At 37.9% G+C, this 21,656-nt stretch overlaps 3 protein-coding genes across 9 annotated transcripts; 2 read left to right on the top strand and 1 right to left on the bottom strand.

The window, feature by feature from the left end:
* The first annotated feature begins 1,382 nt into the window (after window positions 1-1,382).
* Window positions 1,383-2,843, top strand: LOC145215608 (uncharacterized). The gene is made up of 4 exons (XM_080084331.1): window positions 1,383-1,490; window positions 1,707-1,741; window positions 1,801-1,891; window positions 2,326-2,843. Exons 1-4 carry the CDS (start codon window positions 1,427-1,429, stop codon window positions 2,736-2,738), a joined length of 603 nt encoding a protein of 200 aa, XP_079940457.1. The 5' UTR covers window positions 1,383-1,426; the 3' UTR covers window positions 2,739-2,843.
* On the bottom strand, window positions 2,182-21,602 carry LOC145215602 (uncharacterized). Of its 7 annotated transcripts, none has more exons than XM_080084319.1 (25): window positions 21,539-21,602; window positions 20,703-20,833; window positions 18,479-18,666; window positions 17,756-17,825; window positions 17,411-17,504; window positions 16,250-16,437; window positions 15,404-15,565; window positions 14,951-15,016; window positions 14,754-14,852; window positions 14,409-14,538; window positions 13,889-14,141; window positions 13,069-13,223; window positions 12,894-12,952; window positions 12,211-12,358; window positions 11,747-11,857; window positions 9,071-9,327; window positions 8,664-8,756; window positions 7,648-7,754; window positions 7,385-7,453; window positions 7,248-7,322; window positions 7,036-7,101; window positions 6,266-6,352; window positions 3,936-3,978; window positions 3,769-3,817; window positions 2,182-3,037 (listed from the first exon to the last, which is right to left on the bottom strand). In XM_080084319.1, the coding sequence occupies exons 2-25, from the start codon at window positions 20,766-20,768 to the stop codon at window positions 2,955-2,957; spliced, it is 2,718 nt and encodes a 905-aa protein (XP_079940445.1). In that variant the 5' UTR covers window positions 20,769-20,833; window positions 21,539-21,602; the 3' UTR covers window positions 2,182-2,954. The 7 variants fall into 7 exon arrangements, with proteins under 7 accessions (XP_079940445.1, XP_079940444.1, XP_079940443.1 ...); XM_080084318.1 differs by lacking the exon at window positions 21,539-21,602 and adding an exon at window positions 21,454-21,489; XM_080084317.1 differs by lacking the exon at window positions 21,539-21,602 and adding an exon at window positions 20,965-21,073.
* On the top strand, window positions 9,899-11,736 carry LOC145215611 (protein STPG4-like). The gene is made up of 5 exons (XM_080084334.1): window positions 9,899-10,105; window positions 10,158-10,308; window positions 11,013-11,170; window positions 11,230-11,330; window positions 11,443-11,736. Exons 1-5 carry the CDS (start codon window positions 9,953-9,955, stop codon window positions 11,678-11,680), a joined length of 801 nt encoding a protein of 266 aa, XP_079940460.1. The 5' UTR covers window positions 9,899-9,952; the 3' UTR covers window positions 11,681-11,736.
* Window positions 21,603-21,656: the final 54 nt, after the last annotated feature.

Genomic DNA, 21,656 nt, shown 5'->3' with positions numbered 1-21,656 from the left:
CGTTCGGTGCAGAACCACAACCGAAACGAGGAAAACAGACTGGCGCACGAAAAGCGCAAGCTGAAAACATGACAATAAAAATCGATGACTTAAATAAATGTATTTTATGCAAACATAATACTGATAATATAATAGGGTAACAAACAGTACAACCGTTACTACATTGTTAAAAAACCCATTAGCGGTTGACATACACTACTTACAGTTACTCTCATATACATACATATAATGAAATCAACAAATTTGTAAGCAATCATCTGAATGTTAAACGATGGCGGTCATAAACACTAATCTGCGGTGTCATTTATTAAATATCCCAACTATGTCACAGGCCTCTATGTTAACACAGAGTGTATAATCAATAAAAAAAAGTACAATTTAAACCAGTGGTCGGCAATCGCCGGTGCCGGTCCCCGACGAGTTCGTTACCGAGCCGTATATCTTTTCAGGTTAAATGCTTTGAAACGTATTGCTCATGTATCCCGGGGATGATAAACTAATTTAGGCGTTTTTATTGTTAAATATTTGTAGTTTTCTGAACGCCCGACCGCGATAAAATTTTAGTTTCGTAAACGGTCCGCAGTAGAAAAAAGTTTGCCGACCCCTGAGCTAAAAGGCATGAACTGTATTTGCACAAAGTTTTTGACCACCACACTGAGGCGACAGAGAGTACAGATAAACATGTGTAATGTATTTTGAAAACATTTGGTTGCTTCTTGCAAATTTGACAATGTGGGGAACACGCAACACCTGTTTGGTTTTTTAATTCTCCAATTTGGTGTGAAACCAACCGCACGCTCTACGGTTATACATAGCTTTAACCAGTGGTGGGATTCAAATTTTTTGTCAGCTGGTTCTATCACAAAAGTTATATTTTTCATATTTTTGAGGTTCTGTTTAGAAAAAGTCCATTGACAGTAACCAGTAATGCTAACCGGTTCACTGATCTCATAAAATTTCGTGAGAAGGTTCTGTGGAACTGGTGCGAACCGGCTGAATCCCACGATTGGTTCTAACCCTTGCGTAGTTTGCCCCTGTCTGCGACAATTTCACACAAGTAAAATTGACAGCAACCAAATTTTTACTCAATTTTCGAATGTAAGACATTTTTAATTAATTATGTTTAGTGAAGAGTTTTTGTGTTGAATGAATCTGGCCGAATAGCAGGTGACAAAATGACACCGCAAAAATTTGTCAAACATATTGCGAGTAATTAATATTCATTAATTTTTTACAGCAAACATCTGACAAACACGCGTCAGGCTTACGTTTTGCCTATTGTGTTTCCAATTGTTTGGAAACAAAAGCTTTTGTGACATGTGCACGAATCACGTGACTTTGCTTCATTTTTTCGTTCGAGTTCTTTATCAGACGCGCGCTGGACGAACGAGCTCACACTCCAGCCGGAATTTGTTGAAACGTTGCGATGAAAATGATGTTTGCGAGTTTACCTGTTTGTCTGATTTCTGTTTTTCTGCTTGCTCAACGCGGTGAGTGCAACCTATTGTTGGATGTAAAAAAAAATGTCACACATGTGAGCTCTGGTTCGTTGGATAATAACAACCTACCAGGCTCGGAGTTGTAAGCCGGGCCGGGTTTTTCGGGCTTAAATTTCAGCCTGTTTAGAACTCTGCACTGCCTAATAACTTGATGTGTGATGCAATGGAAATGTCAGATGTAAAATCTAAACTGCTTTATATTTTTAGGTTCCACTTCTGAACCGGAATTTTCATCGTTTAAGGTAAGTTTTCGTCGATTTTAGTCGAAGTAAAATTATTTGAAATAATTTTGTGTGTTTAGCATCAACCTGCCGGGAACGACGATGTCGGTTTAACTGAAGAACCCGACGTCCAAGTGAAGCCAGACCCCAACACGGAGCGCTACGATTTTAGTAAGTTACTGTGATGTGCAATAAGTTGTTTTAACTTAAACTCCGCACATACTAAATATTAACGCATGCAATCTTACAGTAGCTCGGCACGTGACATAATCCAACGCATCAAATCTTAGAAATAAACTTTTTGGTTTGTTAAACGTGAATAGTTTTCAAATTTAAATGCCTGCAAAACACAAGAGATCAGTTGCTTGATCGGCAACAGATAAACGACATTTCCTGTAGCAAAGCTGCTTCGTAAGTGCGGACTGTCTCAAATTTCCTTGGCATAATTTCATGACAATAAATTTTGTTACATCGTCCATCGCGGCAAGTTTATTCGCTGCTCAAATAGACGCCGGACAATCTGCAAACAAATTCGCATAAAACAACGACGCCAACATTTAAACCTGGGTTATCATAGTGAATCCCACAACGCTTATGTGTTTCAGGTACTTTATCCGAACCAGTAGGAGTGTCGCCACAAGAGGCGCAATATCTCTCCGACTTCCTGGTGAAACTGATGCGTGGAGTTTGGGGAGGCGAACTTCCGGAAGACAACCTAGAATCCGAACTGGACGAAATGTTTTCACAAACCGGCAAGAGCGACGACCTGGTGAGCAACGAACGCGCAATCTCCCCCCTTTTTCGCCGGACCAACGCTGATGAACTGAACGATGAAGTGAACGATGACGTACGCAGGAGCAGATTGGTCGGTTTGTTCAAACGAGCTCCGATGTCCCTGCTTTTCCGTCGATCCAACATGCCGACGCTGTTCAAGCGAAACCCATTGTCCTCTTCATTGTTTAAACGTTCCAACCTCGTGTCATTGTTCAAGCGAAAAGCAAACGACGTCACTTTTTAAACGTCGCGCCGTCGCTGCGCAACAAACAGCCATTGGAACACACCGATTGTTTGCACATATTGTCTCGTTGTTGTGTTTTTATTCAATAAACAAAATTTCACTCAAGACTTGGTTTGGAAACCCCCTTTAGGGCGATGACGTCACTGTGTGTGTCGGCGGGGAGGGCTTTGTAACCGAACCCGACAACAAAACGAGTTATAAATATTTCACTGAAATCTAATCGCTCTCGATTTCACCCTCGCTTCTCGAATATTCCCCATTATTCTCTGGCTTTGTGACGTCAACAATAGACCGAGCATCTGCGAACAAACAAAAAGAATTTAGGCGCGCTCAATAATCAACAACAGTTTGCAGGGGCGGGCGAATAATCGATAATCAAAATTTGTGATGAAAAGTGAAATTAATTTACCGCCAGAATCAGGTTTAATTGACAGAAAATCGCAGATGGAAAAGTTTTGTTTCGACTAATCCCAGTAATTCGCAATAATAACATCATCACTTTAATCGACCAATGTCTGCTGGTGCAAGTTATTTGGGATTATAGATTTAGTATTTGAATCATTGCAAAAAATCAACAACAAGCACTAAGTGGGAAAATGTTTCGACTTCAAATTTCAAATCGAGTTTTCGTGGGCAGATTTTCACAACGGTTGGTGGCGACATTGATTTATAAGGTGGCTGGTGAATTGAATTAAATATTTATGTGTTGCCCAAACTGTGTGAGTGTAAAGCAAGCCGGCCTACCAATGTCGGGGATTAGGAAATCTTTACGCTAATACTTCTCCGCTATTCGTAATTCCAACCAGTAATTAAATCGAAGAAGAAAATTTTGGACACAGAACAAACGTCACTTACGCACCAAGTTCTCGTCATTTGCATCAAAAAATAAAATAGGTTTTTCACATAATTTGGAATAAGCGCATTGAGTAAGGATTAATAGTGAGGAATACTGGGTTTGTGACTTCACAGTTAAAATCAACAATCGAGTGGGTTTCCAGGGCAACAAACACGTCACGCGACTTTCACGAACCTTTGTTTGTTTCTTCCGTCAGATCGGGTTCGCACTTTGGGGATTCTCCCTAAAAATGAGGTTTAACTTGTCAAAAAACGTACAAATTATAAAAATATAAAAAATACCAACAGTACGCATGCGCTGTGGACGGTTGGCGCATGCGCACAAGCCGTGTTTAACCTTACATGAGAATGTCGGTCGGAAATCTGTCCGTCTTCTGGTTCGTCGCTGAAACAACAAACATGGTTCGGTCTTTCACCTGTCAATCAAAGCTTTTACCACGTTTGAGGTTTAAGCAGCGCGCGTCGCCACTGACAACCGCGATGGAAAGCTTGATGATGTTATTATGACGCGACAATGAAGCGAGAAATCAATTGAGACAAGGAAGCGTCGATTTGTTCTAGACCAGCTGTCGCGAAACAATGCCGCCCACAATCCCGTGTGACGTAACAATAGTCAGTGGAACAGGTTGTGTGTTAATGACGAGTTGGATGAATAATGCAAAGGTCATATTCGATTCCAACATCACAGTTGGTTCAACTACGCTACCTGAAACCAACATCAGCTATTGTTACGTCATACAGCATAATGAATAGCAGCATTCCATCAAGCGATATTATAAATATGACATCACAACAGGCTTTGTCCTCAAACTCCCCCATAAATATCTTACAAGGTCAACATTAAACTAGAAGGGTGGCTTTCTGATATACTTCCACTTTATATATTCTATACGATATTTACCAATTTACTATACACATCATTTGATCTACACATATGATTGTTTTTGTAAACAAAAACTAAAGGGTCCCCACACGCGTGTTTGTGCGGATTTACGGTAAACAAATGTTGCGGTGACTTTTAGATTTTTAAGGACAAATTTTTAGAAAGCATTAACCCAACAATAAACATTTTTTGTTCGTATTCTTTTTGCACTATTATTGTCATTTAATTACAAAAACATTAAAAAAGAACGAAACAAATACTTTAATTTAATCTCTTGCTTTGACCCAGATATTGTCGTCCAAGATCGGGTTTTAAACACATTTTTTTTTTTCTAGAAAGCTGTAACAGTTGTGTTACAGACACTTTAAATTAAAAAGCAATTTGCTACAAGTGTACACATAACAATTCGTTTTTCATTTAACTTTGTTTCGCAAAACCATTGACCTGTAGTAACCTCTCAGGGTGCAACGACTGTTTGACCTATTGACACCGTTTTCAATAGCATGCCGTCCTTACTGTTCAACAACACCGTTTAACCTAATTTATACATGCCTTGAGTGTTGATTCCTAAATTTGTTGCCAAAAAAACGCTACGTTATGACGAAAGAAAGTTCTGAACTGTGTTAGTAATACCTACTAGTTGACCTTAAGTAACCCGTGGTCATGCGGCGGCCGACCTGACAACGAGCATTAAAAAAAACATTTATCTTGCAAAAATGTCAAGTTTATTTTTTCAACTTTATTTTGATTAACAAGTTTTGCTTGACAGATACGAAACCGAAGCACGCTTATTAGGTTTAAATCACGTCATAGGTGTGAAACCGCCAAAACTGAAAATGTGAGTGATAACTTAATAAAACGAAATAGCATTGCTGTGCAAAACAGCTGATTTCTGATCACCAAAACGACGTCTCGTAAAACGTCTGTCCGACGTCAAGCTGAGCCCTCCTGCTATCGTAAACCAGTGAGTTACTCTCTTGGGACTTCTGCCTACAGTGTCTTTCTTGACCAAACGAGCGTTAGACACATTTACGTTTCGGGGGCCTGTGGGTGAACCGCTGGGTAATTCGGGGTCAAACTTCTGGAGGATCAAGTTTGGATTAATAACTAACGTATGTCCAAATTTGAATAAATCTGAAGCATTCTTTCTTTACCAAACGAGCGTTACAAACCAGCGTTAAAAATTTTACGTTTCGGGGGCCTGTGGGTGAACCCTTGGGTCATTCAGGGTCAAACTTCAGGAGGATTAAATTTTGGTTAATAACTAACATCTGACAAAATTTAAACAAATTTGAAGCACTCTTTCTTGACCAAACGCATATAACAAACCATGTTTTAAAAAATTTGCATTTTGGGGGCCTGTGGGTGAACCGCTGGGTCAATCGGGGTCAAACTTCAGGAGGATCAAATTTAGATTAATAACTAACATCTGTGCAAATTTGAATAAATTTAAAGCACTCTTTCTTAACCAAACGCGTCTAACAAGCCAGCGTTAGACAGAAAAAAGAAATACGGACAAAAACAATATGTGTCCCCTTCAGGGAAGGGGACCCATAATAATTTGCCTGGAAATATAAGCATAAGCAAATATTTTCACATAACGCGCGATTCCGGGAATTTCGTCACAAACAACTCGTCGGTTACCATGGTTACAGCTTAATTCCACCCTGATCGAATCAGTGTGACACGAGATGCATTAGTTATTTACAAGCTCGATAATCCATTATCCCATTATCTTGTTGGGTCATAATTGTGTTTGATGACAAACAATTGATTAGAGGCAGCCTACCTTTCAACAGACTTGCGACTTTTCTCTTTTTTTCTTTTCTTTTTCTTTCGCTCGCCGAATTTGCTATTCACGTGTTTACGGGATCGTCTGAAAAAACAACAACAATTAGTTTTGACGAAAAACAAAACCAACGAACGCTGTAGTGTTTTTCCGATGTGAAAAGCTGCAAATTACCGAAAAAGCTGATTGTGTAAATGCGGCGTCCGCACAATATTTTATGGGGAAATGTTCCGGCTGTTCACACGTTGGTTTAAAACACCCAGTTATGGGACAAAAAGTTTGCATTTTTACTAATTTATTCTTTCATTTTTTTAGGATGTAGGGAGGATATTACGTTGAATAACCAAACTGGCCGCAAAACCCTTCAGTATTTACGATTTCGCATTTTTTTCGCACTGTTCACATTTTACATTGGTAAATAACCTATCTGGCACACAACAATATTTAGTTTAATAATACATCGCCGGATATACCATTGTGGACGCCAAAAAGTAAATTAACGGGAATGGGGTAATGTCAGTGGGACTCGGGTTCTAGCACTAATCCATGAACAAACGTTTTCACAATACAGTCTAGTTACATGACAAAAATAAAAAACATGGTAAACGTTTTCTGTAGCACCTTACAGAATGTGCACAGATCGGAGTCAATTTTTCCAAATGAGTGCAAATTACGATTGCGGATTTCGCCACATCAGGAGGTACAACGAACTGTGCACCATCTGGTGGAATAAAACATACAAAATAGTCACCACTAGGGGCCGCACTTACTTGTGTTTACGACCGGGTGAGGAGGAACCGGTTCGCGATCTGTGCTTGCTGCTTCGTTTGTGGGATCTGGAACGAAACACGTATTTCACAAAATGAAAATTATCAGATGAAAAATTTTGTGGAGCTATACCAACACCATAACTCAAAATTAGCTAAACGTGGACCTGCCGTGAGGTATGGTGTTAGTAGATTTTCCATCAAATGCAACAAACCTTCTGTCACGCTCCAGTGATTTTTCTCTGTTTTCCTGACGATATGCAGAGGGGATTTCCCTATGTTGAAAGGAGCTATCACAGAAAAAGTGAAATTCGGTAAAGTTCACTAAATGACGTCACAATACGAAACTAACCTTGATTTATCAGAGGTCAAAGGTGAAGAGTGGTGACCTTTACTTGACCGATGACGTTGTGGTGCGGGGCTGTGGAGATAAATAACTTTCTGATGTACACCTTTCACGGTTTTGAATAATCTAAGCACAAAATCAGAGCCAGTATCAAGTGCTATTGTCATCACCAGGTCGTCTGGATTAAAAGCGACAGAAGGCCCAGTTTTTGCTCACAATAACTTGCTGGTTTTGTAAGTTACGAAGTTTAATGTTTAATGTGGGTTCACCTCGTATTAGCTGGAGTTGGGTCGGATGTTTTGGGATTGTTTGTTTGGTCGGTTGATGAGGGAGCGACGTTCGATAAATCGGGTGAATTTTCTTTTTCGGGAGAAATCTAAAACATAACCAGGATATTGCGGATTTATGAAATATGTTATGTAGGGTTGCAAGATAAGCATTTCCACTTTGAATTCAAGTCAGTTCAAGAGAGAGAAGAAATCGCAAGAAGAATCGCCATAAATTACTGTAACGAAGGTAAAACATATCAACGTGTATTGTCTGAACGGTATTTATGACATCACACTCGCTTTATGACGTGTGTATCGCATGTAAAGTGATACAGGAGACTTGCCTGGCAAACCGACAGTCAAATTTTTGCCTGGGTTTTTAAGTGGTTTTAACTTTAAACTGATCGGCCCCGGTATTGGACGACTGGTCTTCAATCTTGATCCTTCTATTTAAATCAGTTTAAAATGGTAGCGATAAAAAAAATGTTATCGTTTTTTGGTGTGAATGACGTGTTTTACAAAACATTCTTTAAAAACAACAAAATAATAAATATATTAATGTGACCAACATTTTGAATGTATTTTTCTTTTCGGCGCATAAAAGTATTCAACAGGTTTTTTTTTCTGTGGAACCATTAATTCTCTTTTCCTAACGCAAGTGCATGCATGCACATGGTTAGATTGAAGGCCCCACTAGACTGGTCCCACATTGCACCAAACTCACTCCCGGTGAGCCCCCGTTAGATGACGCTCCATGTCCTGTCCCTTCCAGGGATTAAAAACAACCAACAGGGTTTATAAACCTGTCGAACTTCAACCCTCTTTCCCTAGCAAGGGTTCAACCATTATCCATAAATTGTACCATCCACTGTTTTGCGCTTCATAACGTTTTAATGATGCGCAGCTATTTCCGACCGGGTGATTGTGATTTGTTTTTGTGTCGCTATGATTTCTTTTACCAAGTGTAGAGAAGTTAACTCAGTGCTCATTTCAAGAAATAAATTCCATGTTCTCACCGGTTCCGGCTTCGGTGACGATGAAAGATCAAAAATATCTTCATTGGCTGGATTTGTTTGGACGATCTGTTCAGTATTTTCCACCACTGGTTCCTAAACAATAAAATCAAACAATATATGAGATAAACTCTGGATGTGTTGTGGGTTAGGAACCGCTACAACCTAGTGGTTCCAAACTTGGGTTCACACACCCAATGTGGCAATCAAAAACTTTAAAAAATGCAAAATTCTGAAGTCAAACTTTACATGTGGGTCTGTAACGCTAATAATTTTAAAGGGGTCTGGTGTTATCAAATAATTGGGAACCACCTAGCGGCTTCAATGACTTCAGCATTCTTAGTTTGTATAGAACTGAAACCTTGGCCTGGTTTGAACTGCACACCTAAGTGCAAACAATGTATTGTCACCTGTTTCTGTTTGGCTTTTAAGAATTGCAAAGCTTTCATTCTTCTTGCTGCTTGTTTCTGTCGAAGGAGCGATACAGAAGCGGCTTCACCCGTGGAAGTTACAGCTGTAAAGTTTGAAGCTGGCTTCGGTGGTGGAGAGGGGGGTGAGGGTTGGATCGGGGGAACAACCTGGGTTTGGGGTTCGATGAGGGATTCCACCTGGGGTTGGGTTTCATCACAAATTTTTCCAATTTCCGTTGGTGCATGTTGGATGTCTTCTGAATCAATAAAAAGAAAAATCAAACTAGAATTCCAACATATTGCCATTTTATATATATATTCTATGTCCTATTTACAATTTACTATAAACATCAATTGATCTACAAAGGTCAGGGAAGGGGTCCCATAAAATACATTTCATCCAAACTGAGTCTTATTTTCTTAAAAGAACAAATGTGTTCAAATCACCAAACATTAAAACAATCCTGACCGCCATCTGCAAAATTTCTGTTCAACAAAAAAGTTGACACATAAATACGGTACAGAAACATTTAGTGCATTTTACATTTTTTTTGTATTTTAGGGTAACAGGGTAGCCTAACCAGTGAAGATTTTAAGTCAAATAAACAATGGCATATCTACAACTGTATCTACCATCTATGAAAGTTTCAGTCAAAATATCACACACAATTTCCAGCAGAAAACAAAAAGTTTAAAAGATAAACCCATGAAGCAATCAATGTTTTTCTTGCAAAGAGGTTAGCCACAAAACATATCACACACAGACAAAACCAAACTGGTATTGTTAGGGAACAATAAGGAATAAATAAGTTTGTGATGTCATAGGAGTATTATGTCAACAATGAAATTGGTTGAATTTTCAGTTTACCAGGGAATGCAAACATGAAGGAAGAAAGCAGATCAATGTTGGAGACAAGCAACAAAGTCATCAGTGAGAGTCAAGTTAGGAAAAGCACAATTAAATTCAACATTACACCACGAATTTCCCACATTCTGCAGACAAGGGTTTATTCTGCCTACACCAAAGGACGGAAGGTAAGCAAGATTTATTTGCACAATATTTTGCAAGTGCTGTGATTTATTGTAGAATCCGCGGGAAGATTATGAGTCACCAGTGTCACAGCGCGAATGGTGGAGAGTTCTGGTCAAAGAAACTCCAGTTCCCGGACATTACAGATACAGAGATTTCCTCAGTGACGGAGAGATGAACCCAATACAGGCAACATACAACTTTGCAGGTTAAAACTTTTGTTCTTATTCTCACAAATGAGTAAAGAAACATGTCAACTCTATACACTACAACTCTATGACAGTATCACCTCCACAATGAACTTGTTACCTTTTTGTAAACTTTTTTACGTTGACTCCTGCTTAATTTTGGTGCCCGGTTTGTTTACTTATGCGCAAATACCCTAGCATAAATAAAAGCAAAGTTGGGCAACCTTTTTGCATGCGCTACAAGTAGTGGTGACATTGCAGAGCTGGACCTATGCTCTAACTTTAAGAATTTAAACTCGTATTTTATTGATGTGAAAATGTACATTTGTGAAGTGAAATGCAGTACTTTCTTGCTCAAACGTTAATCAACAGGTTTGCTTAGGATTTTAACAATCAGGCCCAATCACACAGTAAACTTGAACACAACTCTATTACACAGTGCAAAGGCAAGTTCCCACACACAATAATTTTGTATTTGTATGTAACAGTAACAATGCCTGTTCCAATAACTGTCACTTTATCTTTTTTTTTTTTACAAAGTCTTTGGTACATAAATAATGAAATGCATAAATTGCTCCCAGACATTTAAGAAAAAAAATTTAATGCGATCTTGGGCCGGATACATGAAGTTAGATCATGGTTGTCAGCCTATTAAAAGCTACATAACACCGTTTTGGTTGCAAAGCGAAGTAAAATAAACGTAGTCATTAGAAATGTTCTGAAGGTCAAGGGAGAAAACATGAACCAGGAGTTTCACGGAAAGGAAGTCTTCTTTTACCGGGACTTTATGAACAACAAGGATTTATTGACAAGCTGGAACAGCGAAGAGCAACGTACTCATTTCAAAGCTCGGGTCGATCTCGGACTCCGCCGGGTTTTAAGGTTCACCATGAACGCAAGTTAAACCACGTTGCAAATCAACTACATTGTGTTCCATACAGGACAAGGACCTGAATGTCCCTCCCTGGCAGTACAACACAGCTGGACAACTTGTGACACAGAAAGGGACCTCGGTACATCCTGGGGGTAACAGCCCCTTTAGGTAAAACTGTGGTTCAATTTCATAAACTTTGCCTTAAAACTTTCACGAACTGACAATTCCCTACAACACAAAGTACTGTTGTAAGTTTTGACAGATTTATTCTTTTCAGCAGAAGTCAATCATCACGATTTCCTTCTAGTCACTTCCGACCCCGAGAAGGCCCCCCACCTGGTGCGTATGACCCTTGCACCCCCGTCACTAGATATGCCATATCATCGAGCTTTCGATCGGGCATGCCAAGGTTTTCGACAGCGCACACAAAAGTGCCGGGGCCCGGAACTTATGAAGCAACAACGTGGCAGAGATATAATACAGGAAAAATTGCAAGTTCATTGACCAAAACCACATGAAACTCGCTGCTAGTCACAGATATAAACTTACAAATGTATTAACATGATCAAAGAAATTGACCAAACCTGTGATAGTAGGGGATCTCCCTGGAGGGGATTTCGGAGCCGACATGAATTTTCCTGGTGGGGCTTCTTCTGTAAATTTTCTTCGAACTTTTCGTGTTTCCACGTTTTCAACTGCACAAAAAACACAAAACTGTGAAAGATCGTTCCTCATCCACATACAACATGTTCCATTTTCAAACAACAATCCGGCAAGCAACTTAACTTTGACAGGTCAGTTAAAAAACAAAACATAATTTCAAAAAACATACAAAACCACAACAAGCTGTCTGTCAGCAGCAGTTTTCGATTAAGCTACTTTTTTAGGCCATTAATAATGTTTCTGTTTTTTCTCCATGAGATACGAAGTAGACCGGTGTTTAAATACATTAAAACTACCTTCCCTAATTAAGCAAATGTAATAATGCATAAAAATCTGTCAAATTTTATCAGAAATAGCTGGACCACCACAAAACAGTTAATTCAACCTTTTAAAACTATTTCTTTTCCATCACTTTCTGGCTCAGCGAGGATTTTGCTTGTTTTGCTGTCGACGGTCGCAAGTATTTTGTTGCTCGATTCGCTTCTCGGTTTGATTGAGAAAGATATCGGGGCTGACGGTTTGACTTCTTCAGTCTAAAAAATTTCGATTACAAACTTGAAACACAATTATAAAATGCTTTCTCATGTGCTGTCCATGTATTAATACTACAAGCTGTGAAAATAACGGCTTGGTCAATCAAAATTTCAAACAACTGGGCCGAAAATCCCTACCAGCAACTGTTTTAATATTTAACACATCATGAGCTTATACTTTTGACCCAATGGGTGTGTCACCATGAAAAGAAATTTAGAGGTAAATCGGTGAATTCAACTAAAACTTACTAAATGCTTAAAAAAATGCAACAACCAAGAATGTATAAAATTTCTGGGTCATGTATTTTATTAGGTCTAAATGTTTTAATATTTAATGTTCTGCTGGTTCTGTGGGTGAACTAGGGCAAAATTTATGTCGACCAACTCATATGTATCATATATCATGTATATATGTCAAAAAGTTTAAAGCACCAACAGAAAAAACTGTAAAACAATCTTTGTACCACAGTTAATAAGGGGACCCATAATAAACCCACGATTCGCAAAGCTATATTTTATGGTAAAACTGACAAACCTTATCTGGGCTTTCCTCAGGAGTTTCAGGAGGAATGGACAATTCTGCCTCTTTTGTTTCTAAAATAAAATGAAAAATTGCAAGCAACAAAAATTATAAATGTGATATGCGAAATATTTTCAAACAAGTGCAGTTGCAAACAAAAGTTTAATCTTTCTTAAGTAGAAACGCCAACCTGGAGGAGGGGGTGGGTTAAGCAAGCGTAACCAAGCTGTTTTCCGATACTTGTAGTAAGGATGGAGTTCATGCCAGGGACGTAGAAACGCATAGTTTGGGTTATCTTGTGTTGCGAGTGACATTTCAACTTCTTCCCCTTCTGTAGCTATTTTCCTGAACAACATTCAACTTTGCACAGGAACGATGACAGTTGTCACAGAAACCAAAAAAGTTACAAGTTACAGACATTCTTCTATTTGTGGCACAATACATAACAAAGAGTTGGCAGTTGAGAGTTTTACTGTCCAAGACCTAATTAACTGGTTCACTAAACCTAACTTCCTAACTTCAATCCCAAATTGTATACCATCATGATCTTAGTGGGTATTGTTCAGTGGCGGTTTTGTGTTTCAAAGTATGGGCACTTGATAATATTTCCAGCAAATAAAAATAAAGCTAAATTAAAGTTCTTGTTAACCAGAATCATCTGTAGAATTCAACCAAGTCCATCACAGTCTGCCAGGCCCATTGAAGGTGCAAGGTGGTATATGGAATCAACCGGTCACCGAACATTCAATCAGGGCTGATCCCAGTAAACAGTTTATGTTTTTCACAATTAAGTCGATATTTTTCTACCACAAGCCACATGAACCTGTAGTGTTTTCCACCAAATATTTGCGAAGTTTATTTATAGAGCTCTTCTGGCAAATGTATGTTTATGCCGACCTTTCGATGTCCCACACAAGTCGCCTTCATCAGGGTTAATAACACTGAATGCGACTAGTACAGTGCACGATAAACATAATATGCCTGACAGCTTATGTATTTGTGAAGCTTACCTTGCCACTGCTTCCACGATCGGCTGCATATCAGGGGAAGGAGGTACGAGTTGCTCCTCTCCTGTGGTCATGTGGGGAGGAAGGGTTAGAGGGGGAGGAGCTATACTACCCGGGGCCTCTTCACCTGGGGGTGCGGGGGTTTCAGGGTAGTGGGGCTGGGGAAGTACCATATCTGTTGAAAACTGAGACGACATTGTTTCAAACATGGGCAGTGGAGGGGGTTCAACTTGCTGCGTTCCGCCGTTGGCTGATTCTGCAACAAATATTTAGGTGAGTTTGTATCCAACATAATACTTGGTTGGGTGTGAAATCAACAAGTTTTCACAGCATTGTATGCATGGGTTACCTGTATTTTGATGATGATTTAATTTACGATAATAACGCTGGAGATGTTTACATTGCCTAAGTTGTTAAAAAAGAAACACATTCTTTTAGGAAATCTTTGCAGTGAAAAAGGTTATTGCATCTCCTGGGACAATTTAAAAAGCCCTTTTTTGCACGACGATATGCATGTGTTTACCTGTGTTTTGTTGATGATAGTAGCTGTACACAGTGTCAACCATCTGCTGATATTGCTTGGCCGCGTTTGCAGCTCGCCCTTTCTCAATCAACTTTGCAAGTGGATGTTCGGGGTCAATAGTTCGAATTGCCTGCAAGTTATTTATTTTACTGATAAATAAATCCTAATGTTTAAAAAGAAGTTAGCACTGCTGTAGCATAGGGGCCTTATTTTACTCCACAAGGTAGAAAGCCTCAAAAGTTTGTCAATGATTGTGAGAAAACACTTTAATCAGAATTTTTTTCAGGGCCACGTAATTTAGTTGTACACAAAAACCTCACAAACATTTATCGACAAACTCTTTACTTTTGTTTTTTCATCCTTTTCCTTTTGATTTTGTTTGTGTGCAGCCGCAAATAGACTGGGATGTAAATAACCCTCTCCGTCACTTGAACTGTCCGAGTCCTTAAAATAACAGGAGGTTGGTGATAATATGGCGAAATGTCCTTGAAACATTAAAACTTAACAAATGTACCATACAAAATATAATTTGATTCACAAACCTCATTGCTGTCTTGCTCGTTGTCTTTCGCACCCGGACAATATTTTCCATCTCTGATTCGTTTCACCTGAAAGCATTTATAACAATTAACTCTGTAACATTCCTCTATCACTCACATATGAAATATAAAAAGTGTCTATTAACTTTATTGAGCTCTTCTGGCAAATGTCTTTTTTGTTTTGACGTCATATACAGGTCGCCTTCATCAGGGTAAATGACACTTATTTCTTAGGGGTTATTTACCCTGATGAAGGCGACCTGTACAGGACGTTGATAACTTTATAAAATTAATACTATGCCTGGCAACAACAGCTTATATATTGAAAAAGTGTCATGTATTTTACTCTTTATTGCAAAAACATCTGGGTTTAAACCTAATGGAGAAACATTCTTCCGAGCTGGTATAACCATGGTTCAATCATGTTACAACCTGTCTCTAATCTTGTCATCTTACCATATGTTTATAGTAGGGATTGAGATAATGGCCGAACTGCAAAAACTGAAACTGAGAGTTATTTGATTGTTTTGCTTTCAGAACAATTTCCATTTGAGTTCCTTGCTTGCTAACAAATGTTGCAGTCTTCTCAATAATGGCATTCATCTTTTCCGTTGGAGGCTAAAAAATTAATAATTAGATTCTGTTAGCATGTTTAACATTTTTCTTGTAATATGAACACCAAAGTAAAGATTGTCTTATGAAATCAGTCTTATTTATCTAAATTAGTCTATTTTACTATGTACCTCATTGTATCCATTGTAAACAGTAGGCATAGACTGATTATCAACACTTTTTGTTATATTAATGTAATTTCACCCAACACTCGCATTCAAATAACATTGGATTTTTTGGTGTTAAGGTGGTACAATGTTAGGGCTTTTTTGCTGCAAACAAAATATCGTTATTGGCCTACTTAACTGCTGATAATCAGTATCGACCTTAAAACACCCACACCTATCTATCTCAAGTGAACAACTACAAAATAGCCTTTTCATTAGCCACACTATAGTCTCAGTTCGCATACCACTTATAGGCTACAAATAAAAATTACAGCATAAAAAAGCTAAATATGCCAGGCCTAATAAACTTGCCAAATTTGTAACAACAAATCAACAGATCACCATGGCTTTATGGTAAACCCACTGAAGGCCAAGTCACAAGCACCATTACTGGTCTCACTTGCAATCCCCACCGAGAAAGTGAAACAAGCAGCAAACCATGGAACAGAGCCAACAATGACCTTTGATTTACTGATGAAAAATAGTTTTGAAGTAATTTTTTAACCTGATCTTAGAAACTCACAATTTCCATTTCTGTGGGCACAGCGAGGGAAGTTGGAGCTATGAAGGGTTTGTCATCAGTGACACTTTCCTCTACATCAGTGGTATCTGTTGTGGGAACGGACGGGTCATACTCATCACCGTACTTGAAACCAACTTGTTGGTAGGGGTTTGATGAAATTGAAGCGTGAAGTCGTTTCATTTCTTCTTCTGCAAAGAAAATTTACAACATATATCATTTTAAGGCAACATCAAATATTATGTCTGTCCTGTTATAACAGGATTAAACAACATTCAAATTGGGCAATTTCTGTGAACTTATTTAATTGCTTATTCTATTTGAGTTCACAATTCCGATTCATAAATGTAAACCCACATTAGGCAAAGTGTGCAACCTGCCATCAATCGCATTTGATTGGCTCAGTCACTGACAGTTAACACATTAAAGTGTGCTTTTTTACCCAAATTGCCTGTGAATTTTAAAATGACTTTTTTGGGAGTAAACAGATGCAAATATAAAAAATATATAAAAAGTTAGAAGAAAGCTATGTGATTTCAATAAATAAAGCTGTTTCTAAAACTTTCATGTATAGGCCTGTGGATAAACTGCTGGGTGAATCAGGATCAAAATCTACATTGCACAACTTCATATATATATATATATCTACTTTTTTATAATATGAGTAAATTTAAAACGATTGAAATCAGTTTATCTTGAACCGACTTGTCAACTCATATCATAAGGCCCCTGAAGGAAAGAGGACCCATAACATTAATACACAAGAATAATGAAAAAGTCACAGACTGAGTGGACTTGATTATCAGCTTTGGACATAAAAAATTGAATATACAAACAGTGATGACAATGCATTAGAAAGACCATGTGTCACAAATTAACATGTATAACCCAGACATCTTATGATGTAACAATGCATCTGATGGTTGCTATCATCACGCTATGTATTAACTGGAGTAACCTGTGAATTTTGGGTGCTGTTGTGTGTTTTATAAAAGTAGGTGATTCTATTTTGGAGAGCGTAAATGAAACATCTTAGCTATTCTTGGTGTGCCAAAGGACTTTTAACATTATAATTAGCACGGTTAGGATGGGTGACTGACCAGTTTGCAACACCATGTATGCAAAGGTGTTACAAACAAGTAACATAATAACAGCTAAAATTACCTTGTCTGACATTTTCTTCCATCTCATTAATTTTTAGCGCTCTGTATCTTTCCTCATCAAGTTTCTCCTCAAGTCGTGTCTCCTCCTCGGATTGCTGCAAAATTATTTACTTTATGGTCTCCACAGAATGTTATGTTAACTTTTTCTAGATTGACATTTGCAAACACTTTGGTCATTTTTAGAGCTCCTGCCCACCAAGTGTTGCAAGTATTCAAAACTACGTTAACATTTGTTTTCAGAAGTTTACTGGTTTCCCCCAATTTATAGTTCAAACATGAATCAATCACAAGTCTTGTATTTAACCACATCCCAGGGGTAAAACCTATTTTTAAGAATAACTCGAACCTGATAAGTTTTGTTCCATGAATCACCGTCAAATTCAGAGAGATCATATAACGATGCTCGGCAGTCATATCTGGATGTTATTGCTCCGAGGTTATCAAAGTAATAAGAAAAGTATTTTCAGTTACTACCACAATGATAATGTGTTTGTCTTGTATTATATCTGACCAGAAGTAAGTCATAATGTATGTCATAATGTTGAGGTTTTGCAACAAGAATTTTTTTATAGAAGACAATAAGTCCCAAGCAACAGACATTGGGATTTTGTGATTCAACTTGTACAAACATTTTTTTGTGAGCATTTTCATTAGGGGTACTTTAAAATATACAATCTACTGATGGTTGGGTAAATTAGGGTTGGTGTTTGTAATTACAACATTACATATACTTCATTCTTACATGTAAAGTCCTGTGGTACCACGCAATGTTTAGTACCACCCGCAACAAAACACATGCAGTGGTTTGTTTCTGACAGGGACTGGAGTAAATTGCATTTGAAGTCATAACATAGAGCGAATTTTGCAAATTACATGCATAAATGAAGTAGATTATGTATTTTAAAGTAGCCCTTTAACTCATTGCAGAAATGACCTAGGCCAGTCATCTTACCACTGAAGAGTTGCTTTCTTGGTTGCTGAAGTAATTCCAATCTTCATTTCACCAACAAGCAATTGTGTGATTTCAACAAATTCTCATTGCTACATTTTCAAAGAAGCAAAAATGTACCTGTCGATTTTAATGTCAACTTCTTCGTCGCCGTTCCAAAGAATCAGGTGTTTGTTTTTGGAGATTACGGCAGAGTTTGAATCTGGAGGATAGAGCTTGCTTGCGTAACCGAACACAAGCATTTCATCATCATTGGGTGGTTGTCGAGAGGATTTCTTGAGAATTTGTTTTGCATGAGGACCTCGATGCTGTAAACAAACAAACAAGTGTGACCAATTAAACTGTCTGTGATCTTATAAACATTTGCTAAACTAGGAGCTAGCTAACTACAAGCTTGCAGCAGTTTTCCACATGAAGCTATTTGGTCTAAATTTATATCTTAGGAAAGACATTGTGGACTATGCATGTCATATTTCATATTATCATGCCCACTTTGAAAAAAAATGGTGATTTGGTTGGCTAAACCAGGGCTTCCCAAACTTTTTTGATTTTGACTCATTTTAATCTCTTTAAATTTTCCGCGACCCTTCATGGATAATATGATAAACAATGCAAAAAATACGTTTGTTGTATTTTTTGAATGTACTAATTCGAGCAAAAACTAAAAACAACCTAACTGTACACGGAGTCTACTACTTTACACGTCCAAACACCGATAGCTTTTAGGTGCTTTAGCCTTTAGTTTCTGTCACATTGTTTTGCAAATAGGCACTTATCACCTTGGACCAAGTTTAGGCCGTTGCAGTGCTTTGCAAACGGACATTAAACACTGCTTAGAAATCGTAAATTTATTACTTATTTTTATTAGAGAAAGTTATTGCGCCACACAATACTTAAACATTAGTCTATAACTCTATTTGTTATCTTTATGTTGCATCAAAATGAGTGTGTATTTCAAAACAATTGCAATTGTTGCGTTCAACCGATGTTTGTTCGATCAACGCCATCACTACAAGCGCTTAGCTTGACTGTTTTACAAACGACAAAACTTGAACAAACATGACATTGTGATGTTATACAAAAGTCAAGGCCGGGGGTGTGCGGGACCCCCTGTATGGAGTACTTTCTGCAAAATTGGTACAGCTCTCTGCAACCCCTCAAGTTTGTTAAGCGACCCCCAGTTTGGGAAGCCCTGTGCTAAACAATAATTCTGTGTATGCATACATGAGGCAAGATTAAACAAAGTGGAATTTCACTTTGATGTTACTAAAGTAAAAGTTTTTTTTTTGTTTTCAAACACAATAACTAACATTTATTGCCATAATACAAGTTAGTAAAGTTTAAAAAAATCTGAAATTAAAAACTGCAAACCAGTTCAAGTAAATCTTGCAAAAGTTACGGAAGAAAACAAGGGCCACTCTAAAATACGCAATCTACGCAAGCTATACGCAATCTACTAACAAAAACTAACTAAGATGTTGACGGTTAGTGCTATTAGGGTCAGGGTGACGGTTTGTGATACAATTAACTTTATAATTTAATTTCAGATGCGTTTCAGGTCTAATTTTCTCTACAAGTGTTAACATGCGGTACCATACAGTGTTTAGTACCACTCTCAACACATATGAGAATATTAAGCCCAAACTGGACATCTAAAACTAAATTATTGTGTTAATTTTATTATAAACCCTCACCCAGACCCTAAAAGCCCTAACCGTCAACATTTTTTAAAGGTTGCATACGTTTTATAAGCAGATTGCGTAGATTGCGTATTTTAGAGGAGCCCAGAAAACAATAAGTCGTACTTCATGTGACGTGCAGCAAGTATGCATACAGGTCTTAGGGTTCCTCTATTTCTCGACTTTTTCGTTTCTCGAGAAACGAGAAATTAAAAATCCATTTCTCGAGAATCTCGAGAGTCTCGAAATTTTTATTTAAGCCGATTTTGTAACAAAAACAAACAAAAAAATTTCCGATTGTACGTTTTTTCGCTTCTAGTAGCGATCGCAAGTAGTGATTCGCTAGCAAATCAGCCAAAAACGAAGCGACTGTTATAGATCTTACGCAACCAGGCGTGACTACTGCCTGGGAAAGGTGAAAGTTTAGCGGCAACGCACGTTAAAAATCGCTGTTTCGGAAGCAAAATAAGAAAGTTATGTGCCCAGTCCGCTCCAGAGGCGAGTTGAAACGAAAAATACACGTAATAAGAGGTGTCGCATTTACTTTTTGTTTAAGATACGTGACGTGATTTTTCTCGAGAAATTTTTATTTATTTCTCGAGAATCGAGACTCGATTTTTTCGAGATTTCTCGAGAATTTCTCGAGAGGGAACTCTAGGTCTTACCATGTGTGATTTATTGTCATTGCCGCTGGGTAACCTTCGAGGTGCCCGAATATATCCAGATTGCATGCTTGCGTTGCGAGATTACGGAAAATTATGCCCAAGATTAGGCAATTTTCCCTGCTCGATGCAACCTGCATTACAAAAAATGTAAGTTTCTGCATGAAATATTCACATGATTCTGCCGTTTTATCTTGACAATTGCAGTTATATTTCCAAATCTTCTACTCCTTTTTACACTTGCGAGTCATACAAAAAGAAAAACCTTTCTCTCTTGTTACTTTCCCAACAAACATTTGTAATTTACGTCTACACGTTAACCATTATTAAACAAAAGTTTTGTTGAAAACACGAAATCCCGCTGTTTGTTTGATGCTTTGACGTTGTCAGTACAGGTTTGACATAAAAATCTTGTCATTCGACGTTAATTTTGTATTTGAACAAAAAATGTAATATTTTAAACAAGAGAAAAAAATTTATAATTCCAAAAAAAAGCGCTAAAGTGAAAAGCAAGTTTGCAGCAAACAAAACTCAATGAAAAGACTCAATTAACCTAAACTTAATTGAATGTCTACTTTACGACAAACTAAACAGATTTTGCGCTGTAATTCTTGTTATTCGCAAAACCAATTTTAAAGTCAAAACATGAGGCAAATTAAATAGTAATTGCTTAGGACACATTTCATAAAGTTTTCATGGCGTAGAAAAAAAAACACATTCAAAATCTCAATAGAACGGTTGCCATAGAACTCACGTTAGCAAAAAAACAATTGCTTATTATAACTTGTTTTTGTGTTGGTTGTGACGAAACAGAGAGTTAGCAAAACTTTGAAACTCACCTAGAAGGACAGAAACGCCGGTTCAGTTACTCAACCTTTAACCCTGTGACATTGCGAATACATCCGGGACATTTCAAAGGTTAGGATAGGAATATATAGCGGTTTCTTTCGCCCTTGG

Source organism: Phallusia mammillata, chromosome 2 (genome assembly GCF_965637545.1).
Source record: "Phallusia mammillata chromosome 2, kaPhaMamm4.hap1.1, whole genome shotgun sequence".
Lineage (NCBI taxonomy): Eukaryota > Metazoa > Chordata > Ascidiacea > Phlebobranchia > Ascidiidae > Phallusia > Phallusia mammillata.
The sequence above is the reverse complement of the archived record's forward strand: the minus strand, read 5'-3'. Positions and strand labels throughout refer to the sequence as shown.